Below are 20,052 nucleotides of genomic sequence, written 5' to 3'. Positions count from 1 at the left end.
AAAGACACAGAAAGAGCTCTTCAATGGGAAAATGTTCTGGAAAGATGATGCACGCACACACCAAGTATCAGGTATGTTTACACACACCCACACACACACTCTGCAATAACTTATTAAACACTGGTTAGAGCAGAGACCACAGAAACATAAATCCCTTTGAAGAAACCTGGTAACAGGAGATTAAAGTTAGAGCTAATCAAGTTAAAAGTAAATGTTCCCCTTTCATTTTCCTCCCTCTCTGAAGTCTGAGAGATAGTAACAAATGAAACAAAAACAAATATCTCACCACATTAGCAACAAACCACACGGAAATGCTGAATATTTGACTTTTCATTCACCAGTTCCTTAAAAAGTAAACCATGGGCTTTGAGAAAATGTTTTCTGGGCCATTCTAAAGTCAGACCACATGAATAATGCAGCCGGCATGGATGTAGCATCACACTGTAGTTCTGACCGGTAATGACGGGATACACAGGGATCCATATGAATAATTATGAGCAGGCCCTAGCTTTGTTTAGTTTTAGCCAAAACACAAACACTGGCACAGCGAGTGGGAACGCATATGAAACGTATGAATGAAGGCAGAGGTAAATGCCTTCTGGGATAAATGGTTGTGTTTACAGGTAGACACACAAATAAACACTTCCACTTCGGGCTATCTGTAAACTGGGCTTATTAGTTTGTGGCCATGCAGAGCCGAATACAATACAAAGCGCCTTTCTCATCATAAATGGGGGAAGATAAGCCGTACACAACAGTTCTGTAATGGCGTATTAGTTATCTGTTCATCTCATACACACACCTGGACCAAGCTCTCTCACTAAAACACACACAACTGTAGACACAAACTACGCACTAACAGTTGAATTGTGCATCATTTGCATCCTCTATCTGCCCCATCTGATTCACAAAGGATATTGTGTTAATGGTATTACAGTGCTCATAAAGTGCTCATAAAGTGCTCATAAAGTGCTCATAAAGTGCAATTTGACTTTTTTTTTGCATCCGATTGCCATTATCCATGTGGCAGAGTATGACTGATTTGTTGTGAGGGGTCAGCCTGAGCTACCGGGGTCTGATCGGGGGGGCCTGAGGGTGCATCCAAAGGCAATTGTAGAGAGGAAAAGGAAATGTCTAGAATAGAGAAAGGAGGGATAGAGGAGAACTTGTTTGTATTAGTTTATATAATAATCTTGTTTTTTTTTCTCATACATTTTCAAAAAAGGGCATGTAAAGGAGTCCCGTTAGTTACCAGGAACCCTGCATGGATACTCATCATTTCACTATAACTGTAGAAGTGATTTAGACTATTCATGCAAAGAGGCTCTCTGCATAGAAAGGGCCACTATTGAGACAATTGTGTGCAGTTAACTCCTGCTGAGTGCTTTGGGAATTGTTATATGCATAGGTTTGTAATGGTTGTGCAATTGTTTTGTGAATTTGTGAATTTGCCCCTCCGCACGCACGCACGCACACACGCGCACACGCACACACGCACACACACACACACACACACACACACACACACACACACACACACACACACACACACACACACACACACACACACATCAAAGCTGTGTGTAGCGAACCTGCAGCACTTGACTTCCCGTTGCGTCCCGGTTGGCTGGGGTCATAGTCCATCTGCTCCAGCTGCATCTCTGATAGGCTGCTGTAGCCCCGGCCCCCTCCCCCAGCAGCGATGATGAGGGGGATGAACACGTCTTTTACCACCTGGGTATTTATATACATTTATATATTAATACAGTTAAATGTAGTGTGTGCACATCAAAGGAATAGGAAAGGAAACCTTCTTGAAAATACGTTTTAAATTATTTTCCATTACCATGGTGTAAGAAAGCAAATTCAGGTATTTTAAAAAGTGGAACTTCCTTTAGAACAAATGTATTGGGATGTTGGCCAGCTTCTCTGTTTGATGATGAGATTAAAACCACCAAATAACTCCAGTGAGTCATGTTCATTGATAAAGTAGTGACAATAAGACAATAACTGCTATCTCAGAGATATGAATTGCTTGAATGGTTGAGAGCACGGTCAATATCCCCACTGCCTGCATTTGAATATGTAATGCATGTACTATGAGACAAACGACATCTCCACAAATGATGCACAGTTCTCAAAATATAAAGTCTAAAAGTATCTGCCTGCCCATCATCACCTACTTACCTTGAACACATATGTGGCCCCGCCCCCTCCTCCTCCACCCCCTTTCACTTGGGTTTTGTTGGACATGGGGGCGCTCTGTTCCTGGCAGATCTTATTCAGCATGGGGTTGATCTGTAGGCAAGGAGAGAGAGCGAGAGAGCGAGAGAGCGAGAGAGCGAGAGAGAGAGAGAGAGAGAGAGATGTCAGCTCACATAAGAATTGCTTTCATGCTCTCTCCATGCACGTCAGTTGTGTGTGTGAGAAACTTGAGCAGTTGCCAAGCCACAGCTGCTGCTTAGTCAAAGGCTTTATCATTATAATGGTGAACAAACACCAAGCAGAAGTATCCAGATGCACACAGGAACTGAGAGGCAAGGACCAATGCTGCCTCTATATGACAATTCAGTCTGCTGTTTACTGATTTCCTGTCTATTGTAAAACCACGTATTACTGACTGAATAAGACAACTCCGGAAAATATTTCTCAGTGAAAGATTTGACAAAAATGCATTCAACATATATACTGAATAGTTTGTTATTTTGCAGATGTGTAAATAGAGCCATCAAGTATTTTCTCAGAGTTAAAGGATTGTTAAAAATATAGAATTAATGAAAAGTCCCATGAATCCAAAATCACTAAAAACCCTTTAAATAGCTTTATGAAAAAAGGGTTAGGGTTAGGGTTTATAAACGTTAATTGCAAGACTTTTGTTGTGGTTTGCTCCACCTTCTAGAGTCAATTTTGGTTATAAATAAACAAAATGGCCATGGCAAAAAACTTAAATTGTGCTTTTTGGGGTTTTCCCTTTCCTGTAGTGTGTTATATAGATCTTTGTGCATGTACATGGTCTGCAAGGTTAACATTTTAAAGTTCCCTCTTCCACACTTCCACACCATTGGACCATTGTGTAATTCTGTAACAAAATGACATCACTATGTAACACTTGCACTTCTATTGGCTAGCGGGCCCTGTCAAAAATAAAGCACTTTATGAACACTAAATTAAGTAAATATGTCACATTAGAAGCAAAAAATACAAACATGAACCTGAAAATGAGCAGAATGTCCTTTTTAAACTCAAAGGCTCCAAAGGACAACATCAACAAATGCATGGTTTGAAACAATCCACAATGATTATACCGTCAGTGTATTTTAAATTGATTAATCATGTTAACTAATAAAGCCGGATATTTAGTTTGATGTCTTCCAAGAAATCAAGTCCCTTTATAAAAATGGAACATGATGTTGTTTTGGCAAGTGATGCAGGGACTTTGCATTGCTGAGGTTTTGTGAATTGAGTGTCTGCCTTGTGTGTGCAATTATGCTGAGCTGCCTGGAGCCAGTCCTATGAGAGTGAGGGGACATGAGTTTCCTCTCCCCTCATCTGTCTGAACCAAAACTCTGAGAGGATGGGAGGGAGGTGGGGGGGACTTTAGTGACTTTGATTGACAGTGGAGGAGGTAAAGAGTGCATTGAGACGTTCTGAGGGGAGCCTTTTTCCCCCTCTCACCCTGCTCTGTCATTGCAGCTTCTAACTCTAAGGTTGTGTCTGAGAGGAAAAAACGACACAAGGATGTGTGAACGGAAGAAGGAGAAAGACACGCACAGAGAGGACATAGGGGTATCATTTCCCTCACCCGAGGAAAGGTGTGAGAAACTCTGTACTACAGCACAAATCACTTTCGGAGCGACCCTTTGGAGAGAGCTGCTGAAGAAGAGGGGCAAATAAGAAAAGGAACATTAAACGACTTCAGGCTCACTCTGGAACAGGCCAGTCTCTCTCTGCTGTCTGCACTGAGCACTTCAAGGCACCCTGGTTAAAAACTAATAACTTGGTGATAGTGGTGAGGACCCCTCCCTGCAGGTACTGTTTACACATTCTGCCTGCTGAAAGTAAAGGTAGGAAAGACATTGGGCACTTCAGCTGACTTATGTGGTGGGCGGTGGAGTGTCCAGGCACAGGAAGTATGTGGGGGCCTTATTTACCTAAAATGTACGTTTTTATTGCTTATTTTAACAATGATTCCTTCTGATATTATTTCAGATGCCCTGTAAGCTAGCTAGCTAGCTAACATAGCTAACCTTGTCATTTCAAATATATTGACAAAATCCTTATTCTTAACAGACGTGTTTGCACCTGTTGGCCACCGTACAAAAAGTTACCTTTGCACCCTGCTTTCTATACAACAAACAATGTCAAACAATGTATGTTTCCTTCTCTTAAAAGCAGCAATAATAAATGCTACACTTTGTCAACTAACCTCCCTTTCTCTTTATTTTCAGTGGCGGTACAGGGTTTCGTTTTCAAACGTTTAAATAGCAGATGATGGATGGTTTCGTTGGCGACTAGAGGGATTGTGAGGGTTTTATTCTCAGTGTGTGGAACTGGGAGGGGAAGCATGCTGCGCTGCTGCCAGGGAAGCATCTCCAGAGCATAATGGATGACAGCCACCCCTGGCAAGTCAACACAAGGAAGCTTAAGAGAGACAGTGGGGAGATCCGTGCAGACTTCCATCGCAGGTTTAAACTGTGGTTGGTGGCAAAAATGTTTACGATTCAGAGCACGGGTGGCCAGGGTGAGGTCGGGGAACATGAGGAGATTACTTGATGCTGCCTTGAATTTCAGAATGTCAAAGTTTTATTAATTTCCAACATATTTTTTGGTCTACTGCAGCTTGTGTCTGCTATGTCAATCACTTCATGTTTTCTCCTAAAATAAATCAGAAACCAAAAGGAGGAATCTTCATTTTTTGTTTTTATGATGCGTCATCTAGTTTAGCATTCATTTGACGGAGTACTGATTGGTATTCGTCTCGTAGATGGAGAACTTATTTCAACACAGCCAATCAAGGTCGGCGTTCTATCACACGCAGATCAGAGGGACAAAAAGATTCTACCACCAGCCTAATACACAACACCAGAGCTACGTACTCTGCACAACAACCACATTAGCTTTTCTGCTAAAACCTCATTCTTATGTAACTTACAACCCTCACAACCTGTACGTTTCCTGCACATTAGCTTGTCTAGATTTTACTTTCCAAAAACACAAAGGGATGATTATATGTAATTATAGATGGTCCGAAAGTTAAACAATGTCAAAGAATGTCTCTAAGTGGCGATGCCTAAAAAGGGAAGCTGATGCAAAGTGCTTTAAATCTTTATTTTTTTCTAAATGGCAAGCAGGGCACACCAACAGGTTGCAACAAGATATGAAAAAGATACTACGTCACACTTAATTCAGGCTATTACTTCTTTAAAACGTGTACTAATGAGTTTTTGGTCTTAATCAATAGTCTGAAGTCATCTTAAAATCAGCCTGATGTTCATTAAATTCAAGTAAATGATGTTCCTAATGAGAGTAAAACAGACAAGTAAGTAGGGAATGCTTCAGGGCTGCCTTATGTTTCCTGCATTTTAATGCTTTTACAATGTTTTCAGTTTGTGAACGTTTAATGTAACAATGCCTAAAAATGTACGGTTTACTGTTCAGTTGTTCTTCTTTGTCCTCTCATTCAACTTATTTTTCCCAAAAGAAAGGACAGCGCGAAGGCTGTAACTCGAGGCTTCAAGACTGTAATCCACATTTTATAGCCGTTATCACAGCGGCTATGTCCACTGCTGTATGCTTCCACTGCTATCAAGTCATACAGTGTGGACGCAGTGATATCATTCAGTTTGAACAACTTGAATCCTTCTAAATGTCCTGGAAAAAGATAATGATAATAGGCATCTATCGGTGTATAAAAGAGAAATAGTTTGCCTCCTAATTTACGATTTATAATCAGTGTATCGCTTATAGCCATTTAAAATTACCCCCATATATTGAATCTGTATTTTAATTCCCCCATAATGTTTATCTTGCTTTCATGACATACTCTAAATTGCAGCTCTCATTTGCTACCATAGATCATATTTACTGCGTGATGGTAGACTCACATTGGGGCATGCGTCCTCTCCTTTCTGTCCCACCAGGATGTGAAGCAGCTCGCCCCTCCGCAGCAGGAAGTCTCCTGTGATGTAGACACCATGTGACCTGCTCATGGCCAACACGCTGCGACCGCCAGCAGCACCGTAGGCTGTAATCCTGTGTTGGAAACAGAAGACACACAGAGCCACAAACACACACATAACACTGGTCATTAGCATGATCCTGATCATGATGATACAGTGAATAAAAGGATGGTTGATTACTTTCATTTTAGTTTTGTATATTTGTTTGGATTCATAGGATTTGAAGATGAAGTATTTATTGTATTTTCCAAGCTGGGCACTAGCTGTTTATCAGAAATAACCGGAGGCTGGAAAACAGTTCTTATGTATTCCACCTGCGAGTGTATTAAATAACAACCAAAATTCATTTGGAAACCCTAAAAAATACTTTTACCTGGGGTGTTTTTGACCTCGCTTGGGCAACAAATACAAAAGAAAGCACAGACTACAGATTGCATGGGCACACAAACACACATACAAGCACACAGGCAGCAGAAGACACTCATTTCAAATTCTCCAGTTTTCTTGCCAGGGAGAAAAAAACACAACTTGATTGGTGTTTGGTAGCGATTGGACATTTCTCTTCCCAATGGTGGTGCTTGTTGGGGGGAGAGAACGCTGCCCGGTGCTCAGTCGCTACCTCAGCTGTTTGCCTAATGACTTTCGGGAGATGCAGAGCGCATATTCATCTCTGTGACCGCCTGTCGGCTCCATTTACGGGCCGCATCAAGAACACAGTTCTGGAGTTTGTGCGGAGACAGAAGGTGTTTTTCTAAAACTCTGGGACATGTGTTAAGACAGAGCTGTCCACGCTGCTGTTAGTTGGGTATTTTAAGGCTTTTGGCAGAGCTTAGCGGTGTGTGGTTGTGCTGCCTGTTGATGTGGGAGGCTAGAAGTTTTGATGCGCTTTCTTTGTGTTTGAGGCATCCAAGTCAAATCCAAGTTAAACGCCCATGAATGCCCACAGGACACATATTGATCCCTGCACAAGGTAGTGGATACCGCAGCATTAATCCTAGAGCAGTAGAATGCATGAGGTCAAGGTGCTAACTGATTGTTGTAGTATTCCAAAGCCTCAAACACCATAACCATAGAATTGGAGGTGGGTGGTTTTGGGGGATTTTTTGGGAGTCAGATGTGGAGTGAATCATATTATTTAGCTCCCATTACTCCAGCCTCTGCTCCCTCCTGCAAGAATCTGATAGTGAGATTTCTCTGTATGCCTGTGGAAGATTGATGTGCCGCTGATGCACAGAGGAGAGGAGGTGGGCGTGAGGAAGAGTCTGTATTGTGGAGAAAAATGGAGTTGGAATGCGCAGTGCTGATGATAAAAAAAGAGAGGTTAAGTGTGTATTTTATAGGGTTTGTATGTTGAGTGCTCATGAAGCCGAGTGTACGTACGTAAAGATTGACTGGCAATGCATTGAGAACCAAAAAAGGGTAGTTAGCTTGATTTAAAGTGGTTTTGTATGAGTTACTCTTCCATAGTCAGTGTTTTACCTACAGTAGATGGCACATTGTATGTGATAAGGTGGGGGACATCTCTAAGCGGTTGACCAATCAAAAAAGAGCCGGCCAGCTAACCAATCAGAGCAGACTAGGCTCTGGTTTCAGACAGAGGGTGAAAAGAGGTGCTGCAGCACAGGCAGAATGAGAAAATGTGCTTAACAGGGCCACCATAAATCCAACAGCCTCATTCATTAAGACAGTCTACTGCATCACTCAGTTTGTTTGGTTTGTTAGGATTTAGAAAAGTCACAAAATAACACAAGAAAAATAACCGCCAACAATCTACTGTGGGAATACACTGACTAGGATAAGTACATCATACAAAGCCACTTCAAAACAGTACACAGTAGTACATGAACATTTGTTATACAGACTTTGGTAAGCTTTATACTCAGGCAGCAGCCCTACCTGTAGGTGCCAGATTCCTGAACAAGCCACATTTGGATGCCTTTGAAGGGCCCACGGGTGCCGACTGTCACGTTGACGTTGCTGTACTTATAGGAGTTGAGGCACTGAGAGGGAGTTGGGCCTTCAGGGCCCACACCGCCACAGGTATGAAAAATCCATTTCTTGTCTGGATCTGAAAAGAAACAGGAAAGAAAAAAGTATTCAGTCACACATGAACTTAAGCAGACTTAAAGAGGACAGAGGCTGAAGGTCAGTGCACATCAAAGGCTCATGACAGTTCTATTTGTACCATTTCAAAATGCCTTCTTCCACATCAATAATGATCAAATACACATATGGAGAAAATGATTATATATTGGGAAGGCAAGCTCCGTGGTGAAAGCTACTCATTTGAGCTTATCATATTCACAACGCAGGGTTCTTACACAAAGTCAAATTCAAGCACTTTTCAAGCATTTTCAAGGTGCATTTTCAAGCTTTTCAAGCATCTTACAGCTGTTGTAAATTACATATTTATATACACATACTTATACTCAAATGATTATTTCCCTACCTCACATTAAATCAGATGTTCTTTATGCTATAAACAACCAAATGTGTGTTTCATAATAGCATTCTACATGAGGATGAAAAATTTAAAATTTTAGAAAAGAAAACTAAGTTTAATATTTCAAAATGAGTGACCCATCTGTACGTAGACTGGGCATCCCATATAACCTGGCTGAGCCAATATAAAACAATCAGCCAAATAACTTTTCAATATATTATTGATTACTATTTTTGAGGTACTTTTAGGTTGGCAGTAAACATAAGTCAGAGGTAAATGGTGTACTTTTACTCCACTACATGTATTTAATACCTTTACTTTACAGATGTGGATGAATGATGTGAAATATAATCAAGTGTTAAATCAGACTTTAGTTCCACCTGGAGTAAATTCACAAGCTACCCTGCAGTATACAAAGTCATTCAAACTAGCTGCACCTTTACCAGCTTTGAGAACACTTTCATGATCAATCATTATAAAACATATCATATACAATTATTAGGGATGCTCCGATCGCCAATTTTGGGGCCGATCGCCGGAATCAGTATCGACCGATACCAATCGCCGATCCGATCGAGTGGGCGGGGCCTATGGGGATCTTCCATTTAAAGTGATGTTTAAAACTCAGTTAATGGGGCTCATTCACTGGCGCTTCCACAAACCAACCAACCAACATAATTATTACATTCAAATGAAGTACATTATTCAAGTTTATATTAACTTGGGATAATAACACGGGACAAATTAGCGGAAGCGCTCTCTTTTCCTCTCTCCCCCTCTCCTGACAGCCAGTCAGTATCTCCTGCAGCTCACTGATCCAGTAATGAGTGACCCGACAGTGAAGAATAAATATATTTATAACTAGTTTAGCTTGTTCCAGAGGTAGATAAAATAGCTAAGTGTGTTAGACCTAACTCTTAATGTGTGTTCTGCTCCGCTCACCGGTCCGTCACAGCGGGTGGAGCTGCAGGATTTCTGCTTCACACACACGTTGCATACCGCTATTTTATTGTCATTTTCGGACACTTAAAATACTGCCAGACTAGTGAAGCCATTTTGGCGAGCTTGTTTTGCCGCGCACAGAGAAAAGTGTCATGTATTTTACATGCAACGATAGCCTAATCTAAAATGCTCTACGGCGTACCTTTCGTGTGGTGTGTGGCGTCAGCGCAGACTCTCGCATCGTTATTGTTGCACACTTTGCAGGAGGCTACTCGTCTTAGCCATGGCTTGTAAATGTCTTCTGCTAGCCAACGCTCGTTGAAACTGCAACCTCCTGGCATACTGTCATCTATCACTCTCATCAGAATGCCCAGGTCACACGTAACAAAAACACTTGCCGGTCACGCGCATTGCGTGGGAAGGCCGGAGCGGAGCTGTTTTATGTAAAAGCGAAGCAATTAAGCGCGCTCCGACTTCTTTATTTTCTTTTAATCTAAAAAGCGAAGTAAAGCATTTACAATTTCAAGCACTTTATCCCAAATTCAAGCACCATTCGCAAAATTCAAGCACTTTTCAAACCTTGAAAACACCTCGTACAATTTCAAGCATTTTCAAGGATTTCCAGCACCCGTACGCACCCTGACAACGACAGCGGGGGACGTAGTGACAGGATCACAGGTAACAGACATTTCTCCTAATTTCCCGGGTAATCCCATGTGTCGCAGCTAATTAGAGTTCTTTTCACCGTAATTAGCACGAGATTAGTCTTGTCAGATGGACGTGGAAGGACTCGCCGCTGCAGCACCTGATTTAAGGCTTGTGAACACAGCAGCGGGGAAGACATATGGCAGAAAAGCACCTCTCTTTCTTTCTCTCCCTCCCTCTCCTTCTCCATCTGCCTGAGACTATTTATTAATTTAAGAGCAGGGCTGCAAATCTGACACCAGCGCGAAGTCAAAGTGAATCCTGCAACAGAACAGCTCCCATTATGGATTTGATAGCCCTTAAATTGATGCCCAATGTGAAGTAACACCATTTGTTATAAAGGTACTTACAGGTTTTTTTTTATTAATATTTGTATTGATCTTTCAATGACAACAGCAACAATACAATACATATAATGAACACTTGAATTGACTTTCCCTCCACCCACACACATCCCTAATAGGCCAATGCCTTGACCTCTGGCTCCTAAAACATAACAAAGGAGAACATGTTATGTTATTAAACATGGATGTAAAGAAATATAGAGAAAGTAAAAAGTAATTGTGGGGGTTGTGCTGTTTCCAGTTTCGAAGAATCAGATGCTTAAGTGTAGTTTTAAAAAGGATATGCACATTCAAACAGAGGAAACGGTGATGCACTTTTTCATTCTGCTTCAACAAATGTAAGGTCAGGGTTATCAGTAAAATCTCCTTTTTGTGGTAGTAAACTGATGAAATGGTGTCAATATGCACAGGAAGTAGACATGATGGCATGAGACCATTCTCAGGAGTGCTACTTCAACGTATGATGCTCTCACAACAACACCTTCTGCTGTTCCTGTCGCCTCAGAGATCAGATATCAAGCCCACTTGCTCTGACTGAGAAACAATTACAGCAGGAAGCTGGCATTTTTGCCATGAGTGTGGGGATGTGTGTGCAACTCCATTCTCCCATAAATTGTATACAGACGATGGTTTTTGGTCTGGAATCATTTTAAAGCATTCATCCCAAGTGCATGTTTCTATGGCTGCCAGTCCGAATGAGGTTGCTGAAACGCTGGATGGAATGCATGTCAAGCATACTTATTTTTCAGTCTGATCTCAACGATTGGTTGGTTCCAGGGGCATCTGGTAAATGATTCGACATCAGAGCTCCATCCTTAGCCCCACAAACATCTCTTTTGAGTTTGATGAAGTGTTGCCAGCAGAGACGATTTCAATCAGGCTTCTCGGAAACGCTTGAAAACATGATTCGATGTGGAGTTCAGCCTGGTCTTAGCGAAGGCACTCACTGTAGAAAAACAGAAAACTTTTGGGATAGGTAACTTGAGTTCTGTCTGGCTCCCTTCCAGCAGGAGTAAATTGATGCCTCAAGTCAGTATTTCTTTACCACTCAACAAGGTAAAAAGAGTTTAGACTGCTGGAAATAAATCCCTCACTGGAGCAGAAAAGCATCCGAAGCCAAATGGTGCTTTAGACCTAAATCTCACTGTTCCTTATAGGTTGCACTGAGATTCAACTCACTACATACAGGACATGCCTAGACAAAAGATTGAAGGTTACATGTGAATGATGCATCTGCTTTTTGTTTTTTTATTTGGAGACATATTGGCTACCTGACATAAACAAGATTATTGTTATTTAAAGTGATCTTGACGTTTTGACAGTAGCACCGCCGCTGTCGAAGTTAGCCGTGTCCTCCGTTTCGATTTCTCCCCCCCGTCTCCCCAGGGTGCGGTTGGTTTCGCACCTCAACTCAGCTGATCGATCTTGTTGGTCCATCAATATGAGTGAGTTCTAATGCGCACACACACACACACACACACACACACACACACACACACACACACACACACACACACACACACACACACACACACACACACACACACACACACACACACAAGTGGTTTAATGAGCCATTCTCTGATAGGTACTTGGCAGAACAAACAAAAACAAGATGTGCTCTCACAGATGATAGCCTTCTCTAATAAGTGGTGGGCACATTCATCCGCCCCTCTGACTGAACACACACACACATACACACATGCACTTATATGCACAAACTTCCCCAGGGATGCTCCGTCTCTGCCTGACTATTATATGAATCACCTTTACTGTGAACTTTGCAACTGGTGGTGTGCCATCATCATAACAAACACTAGCCTCATCAAATAATGGGGCGAAGCTGCACACTGTCATCAGTGAGCAATTGAGAGAGAACGAAAGAGATGCAGCGTAAATAACAATGATTTGATTACAATACTGACAGCAATGTTCAAGCAATGCCTGTCCTTATCTCTGCCAAACATTATGAATACAAGACAAAAGCAAAAAGTCATTTTTTAGTAATGACAAGGCAGTCCTTGTGCCAATCAGTAACAAATAAACAAGCATTTCATCAGACGTATGGCCTCTGAATGGGTTTTAAATTGGCACAATGAAGCAATGATAGTTGGTTGCTTCTGTGAAAAGTGATCATTTCTTGGTACAAGAAGGCCTGTTGTGTCAACCTGATATTTGAGCAACCATTTCAATTGTAATCAGGCCATTCAATGGCTGTCACACTGCATCCACCAGTAAGCCAGAGGGTGTCAAATCAACGTGTAAAATCCTGACCCTGGCTATTACAAACTGCTGCACAGTGTTCATTTGACCTCAGGGATCTGATACTCAAAGGAGATTTCCTGGATGGTATTTCATTTTTCACCTAGAGCAACATACCCGCTCCAATGTAGCCCTGTGTGCAGGGAGCTGTTTATGATCTGAACGCCTGCTGAGAATCATCTTCCTACAGGTATGCTAGAGAAGGACCTTTGTGCTTGACAGTGAATATGCATAATGTACAATTGCTTTAATCAAAAGAAAACATGTCAGGGCAAAATGATCCTGCTACAGGAAACAAAAAGGATATGTAATCGAATCTCAAACCAACACTCTGACTAAAAATATTGTGCTTGTTGTTTTTGATTCTACTGTCTTTTTCTCAAAGTAAAGCACTTCAAAATAGTGCAATTAAAGCGCTTCATAATTCACTATGAACCCCCCAACACACAGAACTGCAGCTCAGTGTGGGCTGCTTCCTCTCGTAGCGTGTATCCTCCTTATCCACTGACAGTTGTCCTCCTTGGGCCGGCCATTAGAGAGATGGATCAAGGCCGGCACGCCATGAATGGATCTGAATGCTAAGCACAAAGCTTACGAGGCACCCGAGTGCCATTAATTACAAAAGCCTGTTTTGCGTGGCACTGCTCGTTATCAGTCTCATATCTGTCTGAGTGAGTAATGCTCCCCCTCTAAAACCCAAAGTAACAACAACTAGCTCACTGATTGCCACGGGCCTGTGTTTATGAACGAGTAAAGAATGAAGCAGACTCTCCACTCTGCAGCTAATTAGCGAGCATGTGACGGCCAAAACGCATTTACGTTTTTTCACACTGCGATCAAGGAGCAAAATCAGCTGTCAGTTACTTTCAAGAGCCAATCAGATTGTTTCGATTTCTATCGATTTTCATCTCCCCTCAGAACTGTTTTTTGTTGTTGTTTTCTTTTGTTGTGTTGTGGAAGTGGAACACATTGATATAAAAATCGGATGTCTGTTCAAAGCAGCTAATACTTGTACAGCTTGCTATTATTTTGCACATAAGGTGTAAATATGACAATGCTTTGTTGCATCATGGAAGCATTTTTTGTTAAGTACTATTGTCTTAAAATAACATGAACACACTTATCTTTGTCAATCGCACACCCACTCTCAAACGGTGAATGGCCAGAGAAATGTACTCCCGGAGCTCATTTTGAGGTTAGCCAAGCGGTCTTTTCCCATCAGGCGAGGTAATCACAAAGAAAAGGGAAGACAGCTCATCTAGGTTGAGTTTTTCACCCCCCCCCCCCCCCCCTCTCTTCCAAAAGCAAATGATGAGTCAGCAGTGAGAGGCGGGTGCCACACACTAGGGCCGTGGTGAGAAATGAAAGCTGCCAGAATAGCAGTGAATCAATGAGAGGGAAAGGAAATAAAGAGGAGAATGAAGGGGAAGTCAGGAAAAAGGAGGAATGAGGAAGAAGTGGGACAACAGACTGAGAGCAAGAAGTCTTGGTGGCGGTAGTCAACTAGCAGGCAGTATTCAGCAGCTTATCAATGGTGGAAATGGGGAACAAATGAATGAAGAAAAAGTGCGAGGCCCAAATGTGGTGGCTGAGAGAAAGGAAAGATGGAGGGGGGAGTCAGAGGAGAGTTATGGTGGGGTTAATCATCGAGCGTTTCAGGGGGAAAAGTGATTCTTGTTGGAGTGACAGGTCTGTTGAGCCAAACCCTCATCAGGCTTGCGTCAAAGCTTCAGGGAGGGGGACGTGAAACGCCGGGCGAATGTAAACCGCCCACGGCTGTCTTTGAAAGGGCCAATGTATAACTGCCAGTTCAACTTCTTTCTGGCCCCGGAGTTAATATGTATGATAATCACAAGGGCGAGAGCGCTGTGATCGCACAGTCCCATCTCTCCCCAAGGCCGCACGCTTTTATTGTACCCATACAGAGTATTACCTGTGTAAGCACATTGAAATAGCCTCTTTGTTGCTGCTGCTGCTAGATCCTGCTGGCAAACTCCACAAGAATGAAACACCTTTTATATAATATTGTACTGCGTATGAAATGTTTCCCCCTTCCTGCTCCACATAAAAGAACATCCTTGATAGACGGAGGAGCCTGAAGGAGTCACGTCGGTGGCTCCAGTTCAATGTATAATCCTGCAGCATTATCAAATCATGTCAGCTGGCTAAACATTCATGTCCGATCATTCACTGTCCTCGTTTGTCCCTCGAGACAAACAGGCGGCTCTGTGTTCCAGACTAAAGAGTGGCCCACTTCACAGACATTCAAACCGACAAGTCGCTGCACAAACATATTAGGACCCTAACGCAGTGAGTCGACTATTGGTGGCTGACCATCACCCCCTCTCTGAGTCAGACACTGTGTGCTCGGGGTGTTTATCAGTGCTTGTTCAGCAGAAGGAATGCTAAATCTGTGGTGCAGTCAGTTATGGGGCTGTCTGGGTGCTCCTCAACCCATTTGAGTTAGTCTTTAATCAATCAATCAGATATTTCTCCTTTTGCTCTATTTAGCCATAAGGGAAATACCACAGGCTTACTATACAGTCTAGCAGCAGCGCCAATCAAAGTAAAATCCAAAATATGCTATAGCTTCATGTTATTTGGATAACTAAAAAATACATTAAAATGTGTATGCACGGTTTTGGTGTGTCCCCTCTCCTGTAGTGTGCTATATAGGTTGTTGTGCGTGTGAATGGTCTGCAAAGGCTACAATCCAAAAGTTTCCTCCAGACGGAGTTTCTCTCCCACACACTCCACCCCCCGCCTGAAACACCTCCATTGGACTCCTTTGTTTACTTCCAGTGACATCACTACATAACATTAAAAAGCAGTTTTTGTAAAGCATGTAAACATGTCACGGTAAAGGCACAACATACTTTATGAAACCTAACAAATGAGCATAATAGGGCCTGTTTACCAACCACTTCACCTTGATTGAGACTTAAGAGGTATATTGGCTGTGTATTCAAGGGCAACTTAACAAAGATGTGAACACAGTGTGAGAGTGTGATGACTCTAACCATTTTCAAATAGCAAACAGCCTGTGCACCTTACAAACATTGATTTGCTGGGCTCTAACAGCATATGAATGTCATAACACCTATTATGCCTCCTGGGAGAGAAAAGAAGATATACTGTCGATGAATGCAATTACACTCCTGGAGTGTGGGAGCACTGTCCAGACCGATCATCTATTTAGACTGGAAAGCATGTCCTTGAAGTCATTGAAACTGAGTTAAAGTTTATATTTATTCAACGAGTGCATAACTGCTGTGAATGACTGTCACATAATGCTTAGAGGAAAAGGATGGCAAACATATTTACAGTGACTAAAGTGGTAGTGGCTGATATCTGAAAGTCCAGTCCTAAAGTCTGGGGAACCTCTTGCACTTCAAAGCTACAACCGAAGAAAAACGTCTTAGAGCAAGTTTGATTTGAAAGTATCTCCAACTCATGACTGAAAATATAGAAATGGAATCTGTGCTTGTGTCTACCCTTTTGAAGCAGGGAAGTGGGAGTGTGCAAGGTGGGAAATGTCAAGTCTGTGTAAGTGGCTCCATTGACATTCTCAGGAGACAAATTGGAGGATTTTAGACTTCAAAACTGCCCGTCCTGCTCCATGTAATGCCAAGGAGATCTCTGCAGCTGTCATTCAGATATGGTGCAGACCAGTAGGGGGCACACTTACTTTGCAGCCTGTGTGTGGGGTGCCATGATCGTCACATGTCGAGTAATTATGAATCATTAATGCAAGCAAGCATACGTGTGTGATTGAAAGAGAATGTAGAAAAGACAAAAGGAGAAAAATATGCATGTGGAGAATATTCTCCATAAATCCATCCGAGCATCACTCACTCACTCACTCAGTTGAACCGTGGTCACACTTACAATCTGTGGTGGGGAAGCTCAAAGGGCTTCGAATGGATGGGGGGGTAGTCTTGTTGGTCCGTATGAAAGGCAGCATGGTGGAGCTGGTTGGTGGGAACTCACCGTTGGCTGGAAGAGAAATACAATGAATTTATTGATTGGTTGTGCTTTATTCCCTTCATGTGCAGCAAACACTACAGGACACAGTATAAGCACAGTGGCTGCAGACCTCTCAGTGGCACAGAACATGTGGAACAACCAGCAGGGGTCACACTTTCATTTGCACCACCGATGGCTATACAGAGGGAGTGGAATACATAACATGCAACTCCATCTCTACCTGTCTCCATCCCATCATAGGGTAGATGGTTCAGGCAGGGTGTTTTACAGAGAATCTTTAAGCCTCCAACCTCACAGCCTTCCCAGGACACAATGTATAAGCTTTCTGGTAGCTCCCCTCCTCAAACTATTCTAAAAGAGTTGTCTGCCAGGCAAACCAGCTTTTTTTTTGAAGTAGGGGAGAATCACTTAGCTACTATAATGACTGTTGTGGGGTGGGGAAAAAGACATATCCTCCTTTGAAGGTGGAGAAGCAGGAGTTCCCATGGTTGCCCGGGAAAATTGCTGAACAGATGCATTATTTGTCTTTGATTGGGTCCATGCACTGCAATCAGTGGTTTAAAAGATTGCACTGAATGCTGTTCAAAAATCTACTGCCACATCTGATCAGGGACTGTAGAGCTACAGGGACAATCAATGCAACCCTGTCAGCTGAACATAACAAAATACTTTTTCCAGTACTTGAGAAAGGACTAAAATGACAAAATCAATGTCCAACAAGAGTATTACAACCACCGACAAGATATAATACAGAACCTTCAATCCAAATAGTTATTGGCTAACAAAGATACGACAGTGCATACTGTACCCTTTTAACTTGTGTGCATACAATGTGACAACCTGGTCTACTATTACAAAGGCCCTATTATGCTTTTTAAAGGTTTTCCCTTTCCTGTAGTGTGCTATATAGGTTTCTGTGCATGTCAATGGTCTGCAAGGGCTACAATCCCAAATCCTCCCACACCCTGAAACGCCTCCATTGTTTACTTATGTAACATAGTGACATCACTATACAAAACACTAGGGCTAGCTCTCCATCACATTGTACGTGATAGACTAAGGGGCGAAACATCTCTAAGCGGTTGACCAATCACAACAGAGCCTGCCAGCTAACCAATCAGAGCAGACTGGGCTCTGGTTTCAGACAGAGGGTGAAAAGAGGTGCTGCAGCACAGGCAGTATGAGAACAATAAAGAGCTTTCTGAACATTAAAGCATGTAAAACAGTAGAGACACAACATACGGTAAATCATGTGACTTAATTTACATAGGTAGCTTAAGTGATGTAACAAATACTTATTAAATGTAAAACATCATCCATTTGTGTTTTAACTATCACTTTAATCTGAGAGAATACATTTCCCTTAAACGCGATTGAGAATTCTAATTTGTTGCATAGGAAAATCATTTTTATAAGACTGCTTGAATGCGAAATGTATTTGTTTCCCTCCATGGTAAAGGTTTCACCTTGTTATTTTAGGAAGCCAGATATGTTCAGTTCAGCTGCTATAAATGTGCCTGAGACTTCACACGACCTTTCTTTGTTTCCAAAGCGAGCCAATGTTCTTTGAATAGTTTTGTCCAGCATGTTATTTCTTTGATGTTATATTCTGCCGCGAAAGCCCTCTGTGGCTCCGTTGCTACATGACCCTTGTTGGTTGCTATGAAAGCAGAAGATGTGAGATTATTCTGAAAGTCAGATAAGGTTCAGTTTGGTATATGGATCTGATAAGGCTGCCAGCTCGCAATGCTCTGACATCAGGAAAGGGCAGTGGTTCAGAACTTGACCAACTGCTATTCTGCTAGTCCTGCCTTATGATTTATAACTTTAAGAACAAAGCTGAATATAGTGTACACCACCCAAAGAGGCTTTGCAGCATAGTCAACTATAAAACAATAGGAATCACTGCTGTTTCAGCCCTACCGCCACAATGCTGTTGTGACTACAGCATTGTGGCGGTAAGAAAGGCCGTCATTAGTGTTGATAGACTACAGTGTAGTCTATCAACACTAATGACGGCCTTTCTTATAGTCATTTCATTGAACACTTTCAGAGTGCTCAGTGTAGATACTTTAGGCAGGCAATGCATTGAGAGTACTTGTATGACCCACATATTTAGCTTTGTTTCTGTTATTCATTTATAATAGAATGTTCAGAGGCAGATTACATTTTAAACGGCATGGGGAAAGAAAAGTGTTCTAGTTGTACACAAGCTTGTCCTATAGAGCAGCAGGAAAGCATAGAGTTTGTTTACACTGTAGCAGCGTGATATTCTCCATAGGCCTGTCCTGGAAGGCAACAGCCGCAAAGGATAATTGAAGGTTTTATAATTTATTTTGCTCTACTAAGCCACACAAAGTCCTCTAATAAAAAGCTGCAGCTCCAGATAACACCAACAAACCCATTGATGAACAGGTGGTGTTTCCAAACCTTGGAAAAGACTATGAAGCAAAAATCCAACTTGTCCTAATTGGGACGAGACAATGAGTTGTCCACATAGCGCGTTCACACCAAGTACTTTTCCCACAATAGTGTCATGTGCCTCCTTGGTGAAAACAAATGATGCCTCCTATCCCCGCCGTCATTCTGGTTTGTCAGGGGACGGACGCAACACTTTTCATCTTTATCTCTGTAATCATTTCACCACAAAAACACTCCCTCCTCTCCTCCCCTGCTCCTTTAGGCTGAAGGCTGAGCATTTATGACAATATGGCTGGGGGCTCCCTCAACAGCTGAAAGGTTTGGAAAGCAACTGTGTGGCGGTACCACTTGGTCCGACAAAACCGGCTTTGAATTAGAGCAAACAACTTAACACACATTTTTGTTTTTGTATGTGCTTGTTTTAAAGTAAAGGTTAGCAGTTTTTACTAAACTTCTTCAGCTGTTGGTTTCTCTCATAGACTATATAGGAAGTAGTCACCATCAAATCAACCATTTGTTTTTGACAATGGTATAATAGTCTTAAGTTTGGCTGTTGCAGAGTGACACAAGAGGGTGGAGCAATGCAAGAACAAGCAATTATAAAACTGAACATGACATTCTAAGTGACTAACTTGTAACAAGTGGCTTCTATGAACTGAAAACACACTTTGAGGGTTTGAGTGTGGTTGCAACCTGTCACAAGATTACCCTATCCTAAAACAAATGCTGCTTTACTGTTTATTTTACTCTAAATGGGACCATCATGCCA

The 20,052-nt window shown here is 42.1% G+C and overlaps 1 protein-coding gene across 1 annotated transcript in view; it reads right to left on the bottom strand.

Moving 5' to 3' along the window:
* Positions 1–20,052, bottom strand: part of alk (ALK receptor tyrosine kinase) — a 69,996-nt gene that overhangs the window by 29,364 nt on the left and 20,580 nt on the right. Inside the window, exons 6-10 of the mRNA XM_034135337.1 lie at positions 16,764–16,871; positions 8,076–8,247; positions 6,105–6,252; positions 2,188–2,298; positions 1,593–1,734 (exon numbers count right to left, since the gene is read on the bottom strand). Coding sequence (XP_033991228.1) covers positions 1,593–1,734; positions 2,188–2,298; positions 6,105–6,252; positions 8,076–8,247; positions 16,764–16,871 — 681 coding nt within the window. The remainder of the gene's footprint in view (positions 1–1,592; positions 1,735–2,187; positions 2,299–6,104; positions 6,253–8,075; positions 8,248–16,763; positions 16,872–20,052) is intronic.

Source organism: Trematomus bernacchii, unplaced genomic scaffold (assembly GCF_902827165.1).
Source record: "Trematomus bernacchii unplaced genomic scaffold, fTreBer1.1, whole genome shotgun sequence".
Lineage (NCBI taxonomy): Eukaryota > Metazoa > Chordata > Actinopteri > Perciformes > Nototheniidae > Trematomus > Trematomus bernacchii.
This window is presented reverse-complemented; position numbering and strand designations above follow the sequence as displayed.